General features: G+C 33.6%; 1 protein-coding gene and 2 long non-coding RNA genes across 4 annotated transcripts in view; 2 read left to right on the forward strand and 1 right to left on the reverse strand.

The window, feature by feature from the left end:
- Window positions 1-10,680, reverse strand: part of LOC128155410 (formin-J-like) — a 55,975-nt gene extending 45,295 nt beyond the window's left edge. Inside the window, exon 1 of one of the 2 annotated variants that reach the window (XM_052817102.1) lies at window positions 10,638-10,680. In XM_052817102.1, the coding sequence (XP_052673062.1) occupies window positions 10,638-10,665 (28 nt within the window). In that variant the 5' untranslated portion in view covers window positions 10,666-10,680. Of the gene's footprint in view, window positions 1-4,335; window positions 4,353-10,637 lie in introns of those variants that run through there. The other variant, XM_052817103.1, reaches the window with a different exon arrangement.
- LOC128155414 (uncharacterized) lies at window positions 307-15,224 on the forward strand. Its single transcript, XR_008239600.1, has 4 exons — window positions 307-349; window positions 1,906-2,018; window positions 13,731-13,805; window positions 15,165-15,224. It is a non-coding gene; the product is annotated as an uncharacterized LOC128155414 (long non-coding RNA).
- A 1,779-nt stretch (window positions 15,225-17,003) lies between these two features.
- Window positions 17,004-19,371, forward strand: part of LOC128155413 (uncharacterized) — a 6,832-nt gene continuing 4,464 nt past the window's right edge. The window contains exons 1-3 of the long non-coding RNA XR_008239598.1: window positions 17,004-17,150; window positions 17,387-17,479; window positions 18,017-19,371. The exon at window positions 18,017-19,371 is cut by the window's right edge and continues 4,464 nt beyond it. This is a non-coding gene — a long non-coding RNA (uncharacterized LOC128155413). The remainder of the gene's footprint in view (window positions 17,151-17,386; window positions 17,480-18,016) is intronic.

Consider the following 19,371-nt stretch of genomic DNA (forward strand, 5'->3'; position numbering starts at 1 on the left):
TGTATTTACAAAATTCATTTCTGGTTCAACCAGAAATATTATGTACCTAATTATCTTTTATTTTAGTCACGTGGAATGGGGGTTGGGGTGGTGTTCATACTATGTTGTGTTGCTTTTGTTTATCAGTTAGATTAAAAGTACTTCAAAAATATATTCATCATCGAGGAACCCTTTTTATACTTTGAAAACCCTACCCATCACACCAAATTACGTACTTGTATTGTGCAATAAACAAATAAAACAACATCATCTAAAATCTACAAAAGCAAGTTTAAAAAAAACCCTCCCACTTTTCTTATTTGTTTAAAGAGGTGGTTTCCGTTTAAAAGTTGGATTACAGTTTGTTCGGGTGAGTACCCCGAAAACAGTATGTTTAAGGTTTATTCCATTTCACAGCTTAATCAAAGGTGAGAAAACAGCGTAATAGGTAGCTTACTGCGAACAGGAGCCTTACTGAAAGGTTTAAAGAGACAGCATGTTCGTCCTTTATTATCAAAATCTAGTACAAGAAGCTTCCTTGAAAGAAAAAAGAGAAATCCTTTCAGATATTGCTGTTTTTATAGCGATGTTTTCGTCAACTTCTGATTGTATTTACTGCATGTTAAACGTATTGTCAATTCATACATTCATTCATTCAATCATTCATTCATTCATTCAATCGTTCATTCAATCGTTCATTCGTATGTGATGCATTGACTGGGAACAAAGGTTTAATTACTCCCCTAAATCATAAGCAGTTTTTCATCGATTATTTCTAAATATATATCAACAATTTCACCTTTCGTTTTTTACATATCCACATGCAGATAACATGTGTGCCGACAATAATACCACATTTAGTAGAATTAAAAGACTTTTAAAAAGTCATAAGAGAGTTGATTTCAATTCCATGTAAACCTAACACCGGTTTTGCACTTGCGTTGAAAAGGGCGGGTAAAAATTTTGTTGTTTGTCAAGCTTAATATAAATATATCATTTTATTCATATTTTTTTATAAAAATATCAAAGGAACGTTAACGTGAGTAAATTCTTAACATTAAATATAAGATGGGATTAATTAATTGTATGTATACCATGAATATGAAGATACTTGTTGAACATCCTCTTGAGTCATTTTGAGTTGTCATCGACCATAAATGGAAGAAATGTTGACTTTTTGTTTACGTCACCATGGTCACATAAGACCAATAAACTATGAAACTTTCCCGATCATACAAAAGCTGTGACATATAACACCTTTCCAATTAAAAAAGTTTCAAACTAGTAACTTCCGTTTATAGCAATACACCACCCAGACATGTAAATGCTAATGACAAATACATCAAGCGAAAATTTCATATTCCCTATCCATATCCCAGTTTGACGGTAAGATATCCAGACATTTGACGGAAGATACATGTACCTTAAGGAAATATTAGTCAGAACAACTGCCCGGTGTACGATCACACACAAAAGAAGGCAACAATGATAGAATTTTATTTACATTTTATTCTTCCTTTAAATCATAAATAAGGAAATTATTACAATTCTTAAAGAAATTAACGCCAAAATGAGGGAGAAATTAGCTGTTTATAGCCTTTGCGACCATAAATTCATACATTACTTCTGTTTTTTTTTATTATGAAATCGGTATATATTTACTAATTAATTTCCGCCTGATTGGGGATCTTTTATGGCCTTAATTAACTGAATGACTTGTGATTAAGCAAATCAGTTTTTGTCAAGCAAGTCACCAGAACCACAACCCGTGAAACGATCAGATGACAATCACTACAATTTTGTGTACAATTAATTCCTAATAAATAATTTGCAGACAGACGCCATTCAAAAAATATCTCGTACCAATGTTCCGGCCCAGTTTTAATTTTTATAAATTATCACAAGCCTCATTTTTTTACATTGAAGGTGAGGCAATATCAGATGATAGGGTGCGATAGACCAACGTGCAATTGACGGGGGGTTTAATACCAGGGCGATCTATATCCAATATCCATCGGCATCTACAGTGATTGGATTTGGTAAGATTTGCGAGTTAGATATAAAGCCGCCGCCTATTGCTAATCATGAAGTTTCTTCGGTAAATTAAAGAAGATGGGTATCTAGGTAATGCCTTGTCCCCAGTCTCCGGCCACGGTGACGCGTGCTCGCATGTTAAAGGCCCTGATTTATGGCTGTTTGCGGGGTTTCAGAAACGAAAAACATAACAACAGACAATTTACAAATAATTGTCTATCTCCTGCGATCTTCTGATCTGTACATATTCCTCGTAAATATGTTTATCTTTGTCTTATGGCTGAATTTCCTTTTGTATTTGTAAACAAGATACTGGTTTATAGATCAGCATCGCACAGCCTGAATGGAAGGGGAGGATAGATTAAAATCCATACATCATCTTTACACAATATAATCGTGACAAATATTATGCATAACTTCACTCAAGCATCAACCCAAAGCTGTTCGGGTGATTAGATGTATTATTTTTAGTGGCATTTACCACTTTAAACCGGCCTTGTAAATAAATTATGTCAAACATTTATATGCCACTAGAAAACCTTTTGAGGGTCTATACGAAAAAGGTAATCTCCAAGCAAAACAAGAAATACCTCAACACAATCGAATAAAGTATTTTTATTCAATATTTTTGAAGACGATTCGGGTCATTTTATACATTAAAAGGCAAATTATCCTTTAAACTTTACTTTAACCCGTACAGATCATGAGATGGTTGAACAGCAAACTGGTTTGGTATCGTTGCAAAATTGACTCCGCAACAATAAAACGCTCTAATAATAACTACCGCGATGGCGCGAAGTAAAAAAAAATAAATAGATAATGTACCTTAAACTACGCCGTGCTTATGTTTCTTATACTATAGTTAGTACAAGAAGAAAAAACTAAAGGCGACATCCCGCAAATAAATTTGTAATCTCCTTATTAAAGCATACATTTTTGCCGTATCTTTATGAAAAGGTGTGGGACGCAACATAAAAGAAGAGCAGAACACTTCAAATTAGTTTACAGAATGTATGCATGAATTTTATGTATAATGCAATATGATAAGCAAGTTATAAAACCAAGGTCTTGTTGAAATACACACGTAAACAACTTTATGTAAACTATGGATCTTTTTTATACATTGAACAAAAGAACTTTGAAATAGAATCTTGTTTAGAGCGTTTGAGTAAAAGCGTCGCCATTTTATGGCACAAATTCACGCCCAAAGTTGGTACCGCATACATTCATACAGTAGGTAAACAATATCGCCAAAACAGGTATTTTGGTACATAGTACTTAGAGATTTCTTTGTAAACAATGAATATCGAAATTACTTTCATTTTTTACTAAATTACCTACTCACCCTTTTATCCTTACGTCACCGAGCGCAGATAGAGATACACTATAGGGTTACCCAAAATTAAATAAAACGTCATCCGGGTACTTGATGTCCAATTTTCTCCGACACTTACGTTCATTCCGTTGATTAATGCAGATTTTTTTATTTTATGTTCAGATAGCATTTACAGCATGGTTCGTTGATAGCATTCATTTTCTCGAGAACAGCACTTCCCTTTGTATGGAGTTTTATTTGCGAGAGATTAGGGTTCTTTGCCAAAGCCTTCAAAATGGAAGAATTGATATTTTGTTCGCATTACGGGGCACTCTTGAGATAAATTTCGACGCTAAATTTGATTATATACCATATTGCAAGTGCCGCAAATTGTATATGAAGTTCTTTTCTGCCAAAACGATTGAAAACTGATTTTGTATGCGCAGAGGTTATCGTTTATGATTGACGTCTATGCTTTCAAACTGGGGCTTTTGACTCTTTTTCTTTTCTATTTATGGTCGATAGGTATCTGCTGCACACCTTTGAAGCATGTTTTCATAGTACATTGCGCTTGAAAATTAGACCAAATTTGTCATTGGTGAACAAATCTTTGTTCTGATATAACTCCCAGTCCAATTATATAGCCTTTCAAAGCAGATGTATTTCATCATTTGCATCTACACAAATTGTAATATAGGGTATTACATACGTTTGCAGAGTACAGATAGGGCTTTTACAAAATGCCAACGCGCAAGTTCTTTGATTGTTGGAAACGAATCATTTCCTTAATTATAAATAAAAGGAGTTCTTTTTACTCTTTACTTATTTTCATACTACTTAATACTTATAACTAAACTTTAAGTGTGTGTCGCTATCTGTCCATTATATGAATTCAATAAAGCGCGTTGGACAAAAGGAAGAGCTCTTGAAACTCTTGTATTTGTAACGAAAAGTCCAAAATTCACAAAGTCATTGTTTTCATTGAACTGTAAACAGCATGCACTTACCCCGATTTATTGGTCTCTTGACACGCTGTCTTTGACTCCCAAGTGTCACTGTCACCCAAAACAGAGCTCACAGACACCTAGATTGGAACCAAGTACCTCACAATCCGATTTGTCACGACCAAAAAAGGCTTTCTGTATTTTAAAACACGAAACTTATGAAAAATGATCAACTCGATCGAAGGATTAGAAGTAGAGAAATTGACACAAGCGATTTTTACTTTGAAGTCATTATTTCTGTGACACAGCTGTTTGGTTTTCACGATCAGAAAAGTAGACTATGTCGGCACACGGACTAAGTTTTGTAAACTTGCTAGAAAGAAGACGACGTGAAAATAAACTGTCTGTTAAATTAAAAAAAGCAATCAGGGGAGGAAATCGAGCATGCAGTGCAATCCAAACATTTTAATAAATGGAGACGTGTGTTGCTTTCTTTGGTCTATACACAGGCCGGGCAAGACTAAATCTAATCATTGATACTTATTTCATTTTATTGAATAACGGTTTCATATCCCATTGATCAAGAGTTTACTTTGCATGAATGATTACTTTTTATTGAAAGACGGATATCTTAAAAACTTTTACCTCTTTATTTCCTATAAATAATTTAAACAGGTCATTTGATATTTTATAAAGGCGACATGATACCGGTATTTGATAATACGTAGAATTAGACAGTGAAAGTCATCGAGTTGGAGCGATTCCTATCAGATTTTACTTCTCGTTGTATGACGTTAAAAGACTGCGCAATTCAAAGGAGGAAAAAATGGAGCGATAAAATATATATACAAATGTAATTGCAATTTTTTGTGTAAGAAGCGAAGCATCTTGTCTTTATTATCATAACTAGATTTCGTCAAAATTATTTGGTCTTTTGCATATATGCATTATTGGTTAAATCTCTCTCTCTCTCTCTCTCTCTCTCTCTCTCTCTCTCTCTCTCTCTCTCTCTCTCTCTCTCTCTCTCTCTCTCCACTGATGTTAAAGTTCAATGCATCAAAATTCATTTTTCATCGAAATAAAAGATTTGCAGCGGTGATATCCGGATTCTAATGTTACAAAATCCCCCTGTGGTAAACATGACGAGTTATACCCGGTAAATTTAGGGCTGACTTTAACAATCTATGATCTTTAAACATCAACTTTATGTGCCTCTTTTAGCACGTGTAACAAAACTCAGGGCGGACAACTCATAGAGCAAAAGATAATTGCTTAGAATTCGCTTAATTCAGAAAAGGGGCGTAGCCCAGAAAATCAATACCGATGGAATCGCCCCCATGCACAGATAACATTCAGACATGAAACAAGAGAAATGTATCTCCGAGTTCATCGCTTACTCATTCAAAAGTTTATGAATTTTAGTAAATGAATTGAAACAATGGGTCTAATAAAACGCTTTATGTGTATATATATGCCTCGACACGCAACGCCATAGAAAGACGCGTGTAGAACGTATCACGCTTGCAAATCGGTCGTATGTAGCTGTTATAACGCCCTTGGTCCAATACATGTATAGTTACCTCAAATTTACCCTTTTAACTCAAAACTCGCTGAGTATTGAATAATTCATAACTTATTGATACCATCGTCTACCCTTTTCTGTTATCTTTATGTGAATTTGGCAAAATGAACAGAGAATGAAAAGAACATTAGACTGAATATCCCTTTTTCAAAGAAGAAAATGCAGTCAAAAACAACTGAAACACAAAACATGACTGTTAACAAATATAAAATTCACGAATTGCTAAAATTTTCTTTCTCTCAGACAAAAACAAATAAAATTATTAAAAAAATAAAATAAATGAATAAATAAATAAACTGTGTGGTTATCCCAGACCAATAGCAAAGATACGTAAACTATCTGGAAGTTAGAGAACTATGACAAACAAGGTCTGAAAATAAAATGATGGGATCGTGCGAACGCTTCGCTGGGAGTTGCTGCAAATGTTGTTCCCTGCCACACGGTCATCAAATTTAATCCGGAAAATCCAACTCCACGCTAGGTGCCGTCTTCAAGACTCTACTCGTGTGAAGGGCTCTGGGTATGAACGAATTCAAAGGACGCGGTGTCTTCTCTATAAGTTTAAAGACAAGAGCAAACGGTTTCCTTCCTACTTTAATATTCGCTCTTTATGATACCCTAATCTCTCTAAATCCTAATGAACACAAAAACAAGCAGTGCCTCTCCCGCGAACAAATAAATAGTATGACTTTCTACTAACAAGTTCGCCCTACAACAACTAGCCGTCGTATTTAAATCTTGACAAACGACCAATCAAAAGATCTCAGACAACGGACTTTCATTAGCTTGGCTGCACATCTGGAACAAAAATTCCCATCGACTTTCAATCATCTCCTAAGTAAGATTAATTATTGACGACCGCTGTTTTTCCAATAGGGGTATAATAAATACGTTAGCCATTTACTAAATGTTGGCGCCGTTTTAAAGACTTTTGGAATGCCAACAACTGTACGAAACTTGTTTTTCATCCAGTTACTTTTACTTTTCTTTTTATTGAATAATTTATTAAATAACGTGGGTTTTTTTATGTTTGTTTTTTTAACACAATTTCAACACAAATCTGGTTTTAACAAATTCAAATTTTGTTTAAAGAATTGCTTTGCTGAAATTTTATTAAGTGCATGATCAGAACGAAATCTCATTAAAAGTGGGTGGAATTTGTATTTTTGTTATTGTGCGAGGGTCAAAATTGGTTATAATCTTAATAATCAATTCGATGAAAACAGTGCAAACTATTTAAAATCAAAGTACTAAAGAACTGACGGGAGTTGATTTTATCGATGTTTATTTATTTTAAAATCAATGAAATGTGTTTTGCATGACAAGTACATGTAGTTTTTAATTTGAATTACGCACATTTTTATAATATGAATTTTTGGACTTTTTCGACAAGAATGTCGAGAAACCCCCAAACGAATCATGTTAAATAATATTTAAAGACAAAATTAATTCAATCAAACTATGTATTAGTAATAGAAATATTTCTTGAACATTGTATGGATCCAAGCAATATTTAACTCTAGTCTCGTTCAACCAAACGCTCGGCTGACACCGTAAATCTCCGACAAGGATTTACGGAGACAGCCGAGCGTCGAGTTGAACGAGACTATGTTGAACTCTGGCGTAGGAATACATACGACTACAAAAAATATTTAAATTGTTCGTACCATTTAAAATCTGACTATTTTTAAGGTATTTATAAATAAGTTTCCTTGAAAACAATGCTTTAGCATACACTACATCGAATTTATCAATTATTTTCAACAACTAAGTCTTGTCAGCAGCAATTATTTGTGCTGAGGTCCAAACACTGTTTCACTTTCGGTTTGTCTGAGTAACTGCATAGGAGAGTTGATTAAAATCAACTTCCAAAAAGCATATTTATTTCAGTAAATTTAAATAAATTGCAAGAGTTTGACATTTAGTAAGGTATTGTAAAAAATGACTATAATACGGCTGTAATTTGATTAGGGCAATGATAATAGAAGCATGAAAATCGAGTTTCAATGTTCTGTCAATTTTTCCTCATTCAGACATTTATAAGCATTGGTTCATTACTCCACACGTTATATTTAAATTGGCCATTTTCTGTCCATTCACCCAACCGTCCGTGAGAAACAAACCCCGATTTTTTGGCAACTCATCGCTGTAATGCGATAATTGACTATCTATAACAAATAAAAGCAAAGAACCATGATTTTCAGAAAAAAGAGAAGCGTAAATTGCAAACAGGTGCCGATCCTTTTCATTCGATTATCAGAGAAACTGAGCGAAAAATTGAAAATTAAACGCTTCGTTGTTGTTGGGTCTATTCATCAGATCTAGCTGTCCATTGAGAAAAGGTAATGACCCAGTTGACCCGTTGATGTTCCGTCCTTGACCTATTGTTTCACAGATACCCGTCAACAATACGCATCATAAAACTACTACGATTACGGAGCATTTGTAGAACGGGTGACTCAGTTCAATTTACTATCACGAACACATGGAAAAGGTTCACGGCCAATTTATATGAAAAAGTCGGTGGGGTATTGTAATCCATGAAGCATATTTACTATAAGAAAAGAATTGAACTGTTTGCTCCCGAAAAGAGATAAACCCCTGTCAGCCATTTTCGGTATATTAGTCGACGTCTGATAACCAATTACATCATTTAAAGTGCATTGTAAACCAAACACTTTTAATGCAGACAGAGCGCATTACATACTCACAGTTGTCAACCGGTGCACTTTCTTTCATCTTTTGATGTAGAGCTAACCCAATGTCAGGACGACCTTCTTATTCAATGGGGATCTAGCCCCTCTGTTCCCTATCCGAATCTCAGGTGTTGTGACAATTATGGATTAACGTAGGTGTACCTCTAGGGCGTCAGAAGTTTCTTACCATTTTACTTAGTATTTTTTGAATGCGACATGGCACTGTTGGAATCTAGTGCATTGATTTCACCCCTGTGTCAACAGAAGCGCTGGGTAGCCTAAACAGTGCGAGTTTTTGTAGGGAGACTATATCCATGAAGACCACGTACATTTTGTTGGTTGGTATATATTGAGATGTGTTGAAATTGTCGTTGGAGATCAATGCGAGGTAAATAACAGCTGGACACTGTGTCCAACGTGTCAGGGATTGAACATTGGCGTACACAGGACTCAAAGTTTAGCATGTCACTGTCGTGTTGGAAAGACTGATGAAGACAACAGTCTATAGAAAAGGGGGGCTTCAGACACATTTATTTCCAACAAAATTCTCTAAACCCCCCGAAACTCAACCTCTAAACAAAACTGAACTCACAAAGAAAGGGGGGGGGGGCTTCATTTCCAGCACATGTTTCTTTTTGTGGGTTTTCAACTTATTTTTTGCAATTAATGGTACACTTTACCTTAATTTTGCATTCAAGATAGCAAAATCTGGAATTTCAAAATGCCACAACTAATGAGCCTTGATCTTTTTTAGTATGTTAGAATCTTCAACATCTTTGATCGAATTTCAAAGATTATCGTCCATCTATTTCACCATGTTTGGAAATGCCACTGTGAGATTACTATCAACACTTTGATTGCTCTTTATCGCCTTTTTAAAGCATCGGCGTCAATTTTGCAACTTACATGTGTTAACAAAAAATGGGAAAGAATGTTTTTTGCTCTTTCATTGAACCCCGCAGAACCCGTTAAATGTCCTTGTCTGCTGATCGATGGTAAAGGGAAACCAAATGGCAGCGATTCCAGCAGATAATGCAATCATTAATGTGGACAGAGAAAGAATCTTTATGTCAAGGTGGCAGCAAATTGTGCAACAAAGGTATACCTCTTCATAGAATTTCTGGCATGAAAAGATTACAGCTTGTAAATCAGCAACGGTGTAAGGTGTCAGTCGAACTATGGAGGATAACGATAAACTGTTTGGTGTTTTTTTTAATTAGAGGTTTAAGAAAAAATCAAAATGTATCGGTCTTATTAGGGAAAAAACTAAATATCAGATTAAAGGGTTTTAAAGCGCGCGTCAGGATTATCAAAATTTACAGAAAAAAATGCATCTCGTTAATCTAATATCACTTGCAGGCTAAAGAATCTTGTAAGAAAACGTGTATTGCACTTCTATAGTTGTGACATAATCTTGTCTAAAATGACTTTATCGTTAAGACCCCCCAACACGCCAAAAAATAATTGTTGCCACCTGTTCAGCATAGTCATGCATAAGGTCGAAGGAAACAACAAAATACCTTGCTGTTAAATCATTAAGTTAAGGTACATGTACGATATATCCTTTGCAAGCTTTGTATTGCTGAAGTACCAACTCTCTCTCTCTCTCTCTCTCTCTCTCTCTCTCTCTCTCTCTCTCTCTCTCTCATTGCTTATTTATTTAATATGAGGAAAAACCCAAAGTTTTCCGATTTCAACAGCATGACTATTTTTCAAAATTTTAACATTTTGTCAAATTGGAAGATGATATATCACCTCCAATATCATTATACATGCATTGAAATTAAAGATAAAAGTCACGTTGTATTTTATCTTTGACCATACAAAATGAAGACTGGTGGTTTCGAAAACCACATCAATACACCTCTTAAACCATGTAAAAGACACAAGAGAGAGAGAGAGAGAGAGAGAGAGAGAGAGAGAGAGAGAGAGAGAGAGAGAGAGAGAGAGAGAGATTTCCGAATGATGTTCTCGCCAAGAGTCTGTTCAATCGGAACTTGCTGTATTACATGCATCGCCTAACAAACATGAATATCATTTATAGGACGTCAAAATTTTGGACACTTTGCAGCATCGCGTGTACTCACCCCAGCGCCCAGCTTGATCGTCCGTCATTTGATGATGACAGTCCTGTAAAGCTTCTGTTGGCTGCCTTGATCCAATTAAATCAAAACATCCAGAGGGCTCCTTTATTTCATTTCTATATCTAATGGGTGCTTACACGGTGTCTTCACAACTATAGGCCACGGGAAGGCTTTGACCGTTGCCACATGAGGTTAGAGTGAAGTTGAATTCATTCCCAGAATAAATTAAAACCGCTTGGGAGGAGAAGAAGAAACGAAGGACTAAGTATATGAATAAGATTACATACATGATCAACATGTCCCGGTGCCATTTGTGATAGGTTATATTTAAAAAATACTATGATTTATAAAAACAGAGAAGAACTCCAGGCATACTGATGACAGACGCAGCCCGATGATAAACAACTCGACAAACCTGATGCTTGTTCATAACCGAATAAATTATCCATTTGTCAAAATTTTATGATAGTGTTTTATGTGTATTCCTTTGTTCTTGGTATAAATTATTATTCGGCGCGTGACCGCCGCGACGCACTAGATTCTCATCGAATTCCTCTATCCTGAACATGTACATATATGTATGATACAATAACTATAGACCTGTAAGTCTTTATGTGTGCATATACTCTCTAGATTTTAATGGACTATTTTTTTTTTTCAAATTAAAATACAAGGAAGTAAAACTGTACTGTTTTTGTTTCAATATTAAGTATTATATGTTTGTTCAAAAGTTCTTCCCTTTCAATGTAAAAACCAGAGAGACTGAGGGACAGACGGACAGGTAAAGGATGGCAGGTAATCAGGAAAGCTTATTTGAAGCAGAACTTTCAACCAGTTCCGTTGAGCTGAGAATTTTTATAATAGGCGATATCACCATTTATAAATTTAGAAACTTTAAAAGGTGATACTCATGTCATTTATTAGAATCGACGATTTGGATTATCTTTTTTTTCAGTCATTTGAATGCATTAATATAGATGAACTATCATACGCGGATCCAGAACTTTTTCCATAATAATAATAATTTCGAACCCTTTTAGCTGATCCACACATGACTGTGATATACCAGCAAACTGCAGTATTGAAAAGCGTAACTTTAGTAACTGATTCCTCTATACATATAGGGGCCTATAGGGTCTTTAAAGGAGTAAATTGTGTTTTCGGAATTATTTGTGTTACAGTCTCGGTTCTGTAGTATATATCGATAGTGATTTCCGGTGTTGCACACATGTTTTTGGACAGAGAATGTCAGTGTTTCATGATGAAATTGAAATAGAGGACATGGAATATGACGAAGATAATGAAACATATTATTATCCATGTCCCTGTGGTGATCGATTTGAAATAACAAAGGTATTTAAAATAACTTTAATCTCGCCACTGTCAATAGGTTACAGTGTAACATGTACTGACCACAGGTAAGAAAACATTATGTTTGTCGGGTAGCTGCAGATCTGTAGCTTTACGAGAGGTTTGGATAGAAGAGCTAAAGTTTCATGAGTGCCAAAATCTTGCAATCTATTAGAAAGTTCTCAATTTTTTGACATTTTTTTCGATTTCTTAAACAGCATATAGCATGTTCACCCTTGCCCTATTCAGATTACGAAGTATGTTAAATTCTAATAAGATCCATAGATAATCTTGATAGAGATCGGCTGGATATTTGAACTGATGTGTTATAGAGTCTCAGGACAGTTCTTCATAATTCATGTCTGGAAATTCAGTGCCAACCTTTATCATGTTAGTTTGTTACAGTTGAAATTATATTATTTGAATGTCTACCCTGCTTTAATTATTAATATAAAATCTGCATTCCTTATCCTTCATATGATTTTCCCACAATTTAAATATATGGTATGAAAAGCTATCAAATGATTTGAAAGAACTCTTTAGTTGTTTAAAGGAACAAAAATAGTGGTTTAAATTGAAACAAGCACACTAGCTTGATAAATTGTTAGATTTATAATCTTTTTTAATGGAAAGAAATGCACAATATATGGTATTTATGTTTAATTACAGTTGATTATTTAGAAGGATGATTTAGTGGCAAAATCGAAGCAAGCAAGACTGGCAAATTTTACAGTTTTTATTGGAACAAGCAGTAAAAGTTTGTCTGAATTTTCACATTTTTGCCCATGTTTATTTTGCCCATCAAAACTTTCAATTGTTATCACCTTGTCTTGAATTTACCCAGACACAGTTGTATTGAAAGAGTGATAATTTGAGACATTTGAATCCCCCCACTATAACCCCTTAACAGAATTCATGAAATGGTGCAGTTAATACGAGAAATATATTATTTACAGGATTTTTTTCCCTTTTGAAGTTATGGCCAGAATTAAGTGCACTGTCCTTGCAACCCTTCATCAGCTACTCAAAAGAATATCATATAACTTATGGTTTACAAGTAGTGTGGAATCATAAGAATTCGTGGTGGCTCAATTTTGGTGGTTTTCCTGGGTAGCCCTCCCCCACGAATTTACGTCCTCCATGAAAACAAGTTTTAAAAGAGTTAGTTTTCTTACTAAAACTGAAAACCAACACATCCACGAAATTACACCCCACGAATAAGCAGAAAACCAAAAATCCACGAAAATTGGCTCCCACAAATTTAAGTGATTCTACAGTATATGCATATTCCCAGGAAATTCTAATTTTATTTTAATTCTTAGAAGTTATGATATGGCCCATGGGTTCTTGTTTACTAGTATTACTAATGAATAAGTTAATGATTTATATATCTATTACCTGTGCAGGAAAGTATAAAATATATTGATAAATTTTGCAAACTCAATGCATCAAGATTGAAAATAGGTGCAATAATGAAGCCCTTGCTGATATTTTTTTATCTGTGACGTTTTCCATAGAAAAAATATTGAAGGAGGGCTACAATATTGTAGCTAAACGTAAAATTATACCAGGCTATTAAAATTCAGATTTGTCCAGATCAAAAGAAGAAGCTGAGAAGCTTAATTCAAAGCGAAAGTTTTTTAAATAAATCAAATATTGTGAAAAAATCAGTCCTGTGTTTTAACTCATGTTTTGCATGAAAAATTGTTTTATGTATTATAATTTTTTTTGTTTAAAACATTTCAGGAAGAACTAGCTAATGGAGAAGATGTGGCAAAGTGCCCAAGTTGTTCTCTCTTGATTAAAGTAATTTATGACATTGTAAGTATATCATGATTTTCTGCTATGTAATTTTCTACGAAAAAATTCTGAGATAAAAATAAAAAAAAATCTGTGATATTAAAATTCATACCATTGGTAATGAAAAAAAAATATAGGGAAAAAAGATTTAAAGATGAATGCATGTAGATCTCTAAAGATAGGTGATAGATCAAGAGATAATAAAGTTATGTTGAAGTACATGTTGGCAAAGAAATATAACTGCATGTCCAGGTAGATATACACCTGATTTATAATACTATCCACAAATATCAACTAGACAGCCTTTGATCAACTCTTCAAAAGTAAAAAAAAAAATGCACATTTAGTCACCAAAGCTGAACTTTTCAGAGCCTCAGGTGATATAAGCAAGGAATTGGGTAACATTGACTTTGTCGTTTATTTCTTTTTAATGTGAATTCAAGTGGGGAGAATAAATTTGTAGCTGTCAAGGGTTGCACATAAGATGTTCATTAATTCATCATAAATTTCCAACTGGTTAGTCTGTATTATAGACCTTGGTTCTCTGCTGTGGGATAGAACCTAATGAGGTTTATATTGGTTATTAAAATCAGCTCAGATTGGTTCAAGTAGTACGATTAAGGACATTTTGATGCATTTATTTCATAAATTTATAGTTAATTGTTTACACAGCTTTCAAAATCCTTATGGAAAAAAAGTCAAGTTTTGGCAGGGTGAAATTAAATCTTGATGTTTTTAAGTACATGTTTATGTTGAAGCATGAAATTGATTTTTATTTGGTGAAGAAGATATTTTTAACTGGGTTTTCTAGAGGAAAAATCTTTGTATTGAAATAGTGAAAATGGCGGGCGGGCAGCTGCCAAAAAAGGTACCCCTAATGTACGGATAAGTCCTCCTACAGTTTTCAAGTTAGGAAGTTAATGTTTTGCAGATTAATTGGACATATATTTTGGATGTGCATATTACTTGAGTTTAGATTTTTAATAATTTATGAAAAAAATACCAGCTGTGGAATTAAGTCATTTTCTCACATAATATTGCATATAGGGTACACCATTTCTTTGGATAGGTATTGTTTATCAATTCAGGGTTGACAAATGGATTATGGATACAGTTCACATAAAAGAAAACCCGGTTTGCTGTCACATTGACAGCTTTTCATTTGTTAAAAATTGTACAGATATAATCACCATTACGATTTTGAAGTCGTTTCCCTATTGCCCTAAAAATTATCATATCGTATGCTGTTACTTTGGTAATTAAGGATATCTGTGGTCTTTCATTTTTACGAATAAATGCATTGTTATTAATTTTTGCTGCACTGATTGATTCTTGCTTATTTGTCATAAAACTCCAATAAGAATTTTGGTTTTTGAACAGGATGATTTTCTAGAAGGGGAAGAAGTTGCAGCTCCCGTTAAAGTGGAGTTGGAGAAGGCTTAAAGGTGAAGTATACGTCAATGTTTATTCAAAATAAGCACTTTATAGCTTAGTTCTTAAATATTGAAAGATAGCTTTTACAAAATTAATGTTTGGAAATTTGTACAGTAAAACTCATTTTGTACGTTTTTTATTTCCCGATAAAATTCTTAACAAATCTTTGCAAAATTTAATGGTTATAATGAATTTGGATATAATTCATGGATATAGTGAACTGATTTTGAGTACCATAAAGGTGAATATTAACGGAATTTAACACTTTTATAATGAATTTCAGTTTGAAGAAATTTATTTTCACATAAATTTTACAATTTACAATCTGATTATTAAAGGTATCAAAGGAATGTATTTTCATTCTAAGCCTCAATTAGCAAGAATTGTCGTCTGGTGAAAGGAACCATGTATATAATGAATTCGCTATTATAATAGTAATTATTACAAATTTGGATACGGATACAAAAAGGATATAACGAATTGCGGATATAACAAAGTAAATCCATTGGTCCCTAGGACTTCCCTTTAACTGAGTTTTACTGTAAATAACATTGGAGAGGTGGAATTGTTTAGATGATGGTTACAGGTATATGTATTCAGACTTATAACTCTGGTGAAGAAAATCCTAAAATTCTTTTTGAAGATGGGAAAAAACTAAATAATTTATTAAAATATCTGACGAAATTTAGCATGGGAATAATCAATGTTTAAGAGCTAATCTTGTGTCATGAGAAAAGCCTCTTCAGAATTTCCAGGCATTTGCCCAGCATTGATATAGATGACCATAAAAGTGTTTGGGAAATCTTATTATGTCATTTGAAGTGCAGGAACTGCAATTTACATTGTTCCATTTGGTTGCTGCATGGTTCCTCTTTAGGCACTTTATTCTTTCTATAAATGAAAGGCTTTGACAGGAGGTAATTCGTTTTTTGTTAACCAATTTTCTACCTTAGCTGTTGTTTAGTATCCAACTGTAATGCAATGTCTTGCATCTAAGCATCTTCACTGTATTTAGTTCAATGCACTTGTATTTATATTGGGATCATGAAACACAAAAATTTACAAGGTCTTGAAGACAAACAACCGTGATATCCTCATAAATAAAATTTTACATACAACATAAAGTTGCTAATAGCTGACGTACAAAAACAAATGAATAAATCAAGTTTTTCATGATACATGTTCCAGTAAAAAGAATTGTTGAAACTTGATAGGACCAATAAAAATACAGGGTATCCTAAAAACAAGAAGAAACCATGCTTTGGATTGTCTTCTCACTTTAAGGTGTCCGAGATATTGAAGTATAGGACACTAAAGTTTAAATCATGTTTACATTTACAGTAAAACTTGGTTATAATGAAGTCATATAAGGACCAGTAGAATAGCTTTGCCTAATTGTTTATAAGTGTGTATAAGGTGGCTATAATATAACTAAATTATATTAATATTACACATTTTCTTTTACATGATTACCCTAAGTGGTCAGTGAGATTCAATAAAAGAGCTCAGAAAATCTGAAGATTACTGGATTATAAATTGAAAGATTGATGTTGAAATCAATTTAAAAAGAAATAATAATAAGTTGCTATTGTAAACATTTGAAATTATATGACACAATTCATATGACACAATTCATTATAATAGATGTTAATTTTGTTATTTTTACCAATACAGGACTTAAAATCAATAAAGAAAATTGCTAGGGACTTTGTTATAATCTGTGATTTCACTAGATCAGTCTTTATACCAAACAAGTTTTACTGTAATTTGATCTTTATGTTGCAGTGGTCTTAATTTCTCTCTTACCATTGTAACATTATGAGTGGAATGGAAGCAGATGATCTAGATGACAGTCTGTGTGGTGGAGCAAAGTGTGATAGAGAAAATTCAGACTGTGCACAATTAGAATCCAGGAACAGAGACAAAACAAAGGTAACAGTCAATGTTATGTCATATTACGTCTGTAAAAGTGATTCAGTGAATGTAAAACTTTTTGTTGGCCAGGGTATGTGAACATTTGAGCTTCCTGGTTGGAGCAAATTCTATATGATTTTTTTTTACTTTGGTAAAGTTCTATCCTCCAATAAATTTCAGTATATCTCAAGATTAAGTTGTATAAATTTCTGCTATGAAATATTACAAGTCCCCCCTTTGTTTTGATATTGCAGTCAGAGTTCCAACACAAGGGTGAAGGTCATGACCTTGGTGACCCTGGGCTGAGGCCAAGTCTTTTGGAGGAAGTTCTGGCACAGAAAAAACTGGTTTGTTTAATTTAATATATTGAATTTTTACATAGCAAAAAGAAAGATAACTGCAGTTGGAAATTGTTCTGTTGTAAAAACCAAAGAGAGACAAATTAAGTACATGAACTTGTTCTTCAAAGATAAATACACTGTACATAAAATGGTCATTTTACATAATTGCACATATTACCGCGGTAGTATGGTACATTATGCACTCTTGCTCTGTTTATAAATGCTCCATTCAACCACCAATAGTATTTACAACCCCAGAAAAAGAAATTGCTGTTATTATAGTTTTTGTAATATGTGGATTAAAAAATAAAAGGATTTGTATGGGAAAAAAATTCCAATAATCAAGTCTCAATAGTCAAGGCTTTCTCTGTTGCAGTTGTTCTGTGGGTATATTTACAATAATTTCTTATTACAGTAAAGGCATCATAGAATATGTTGGCATGTGTGCAATCTATAAATTACCCATTGCACTGCACAAAGAGCATTGAAAGGCAACTGTAATAATTGCGACACTTGATTATATATATTATATTAATATTCAAGGAACTGATGAGGTCACCAGAGGTCATGCAATTTCTTCAGAGTCAGCAGGCTCAGAAAGCAGAGAGAAATAAGACCCACCCACCCAAGGAGTAGAGATCAGCTGCTGATATTCCAAGAATTCTGTGATTTCAATGGATGTTTTATTGTGTGTTGTGCTTATCAAGACACCAGTGATTAAAATGAACTGTGAACAGTGTTTAACTGAATTTTTTTTATTTTTTCTTTGGTGGAATGCTATGTAAAATCATTGGATATTCAGGTATTTTTTGTGAAGTTTGACTCCAAAACACCAAGAATCAAGGTCGTTTTATAATACATGGCAAATAAACACTTTTGTTATACTTGGTGAAATGTATTGATTCAAGCCTTGCAATTTTACTCATTTACATGTATATACATAATAAAAGATTGCTAACTTTAGTAATAAATTTTTTTCTGTTCATGTATACTCAGAATGTAAAATCCACCATACAACATATACCCGCAATGTCCACCATACAACATGTATACTCTAAATGCAATGTCCACCATACAAAATGTAAACTCTAAATGTCATGTCCACCACACAACATCTATACTCAAAATGTAATGTCCACCATACAACATGTATACTCTAGATGTCATGTCCACCATACAACATGTATACTCTAGATGTCATGTCCACCATACAACATGTATACTCTAGATGTCATGTCCACAATACAACATGTATACTCAAAATGCCATGTCCAACATACAATATGTATATTCTAAATTTAATGTCCACCATACAACATGTATACTCAAAATGCCATGTCCAACATACAATATGTATACTCTAAATGTAATGTTCACCATACAACATGTATACTCTAAATGCAATGTCTACCATACAACATGTATACTCTAAATACAACATGTATACTCTAAATGTAATGTCAACCATCAAAAATGCATTGTGTACTCCATAAAACTAGAAACCACTCAAGGGAATTACATGTAGAAGTTTTCAACATGTTTAATTTTCTAATGTCTATGAACAATCAAGATGAATGATAGTTCATCATCAACAATATGTACTCTAAATACAACATGTATACTATAGATACAACATGTATACTCAAGATACAACATGTATACTCTAAATGTAATGTCCACCATACAACATGTATACTCTAAATGTAATGTCAACAAGAAGCTCAGGGGCCACACCGCTCACCTGAGCAACAATAACCTTAACTCTGTTCAAATCAGCATTACAGTATCAAAATCAAAATATCTTGACAACTAAGTACAGTAGATTGTGCTCAGAAATTTTAAAAAACTGGCCAATTTTTATCAGGTATTTTTTTGTTCAATATCAAGCCCTATTTGTT

The sequence above is a fragment of the Crassostrea angulata genome, chromosome 7 (genome assembly GCF_025612915.1).
Source record: "Crassostrea angulata isolate pt1a10 chromosome 7, ASM2561291v2, whole genome shotgun sequence".
NCBI lineage: Eukaryota > Metazoa > Mollusca > Bivalvia > Ostreida > Ostreidae > Magallana > Magallana angulata.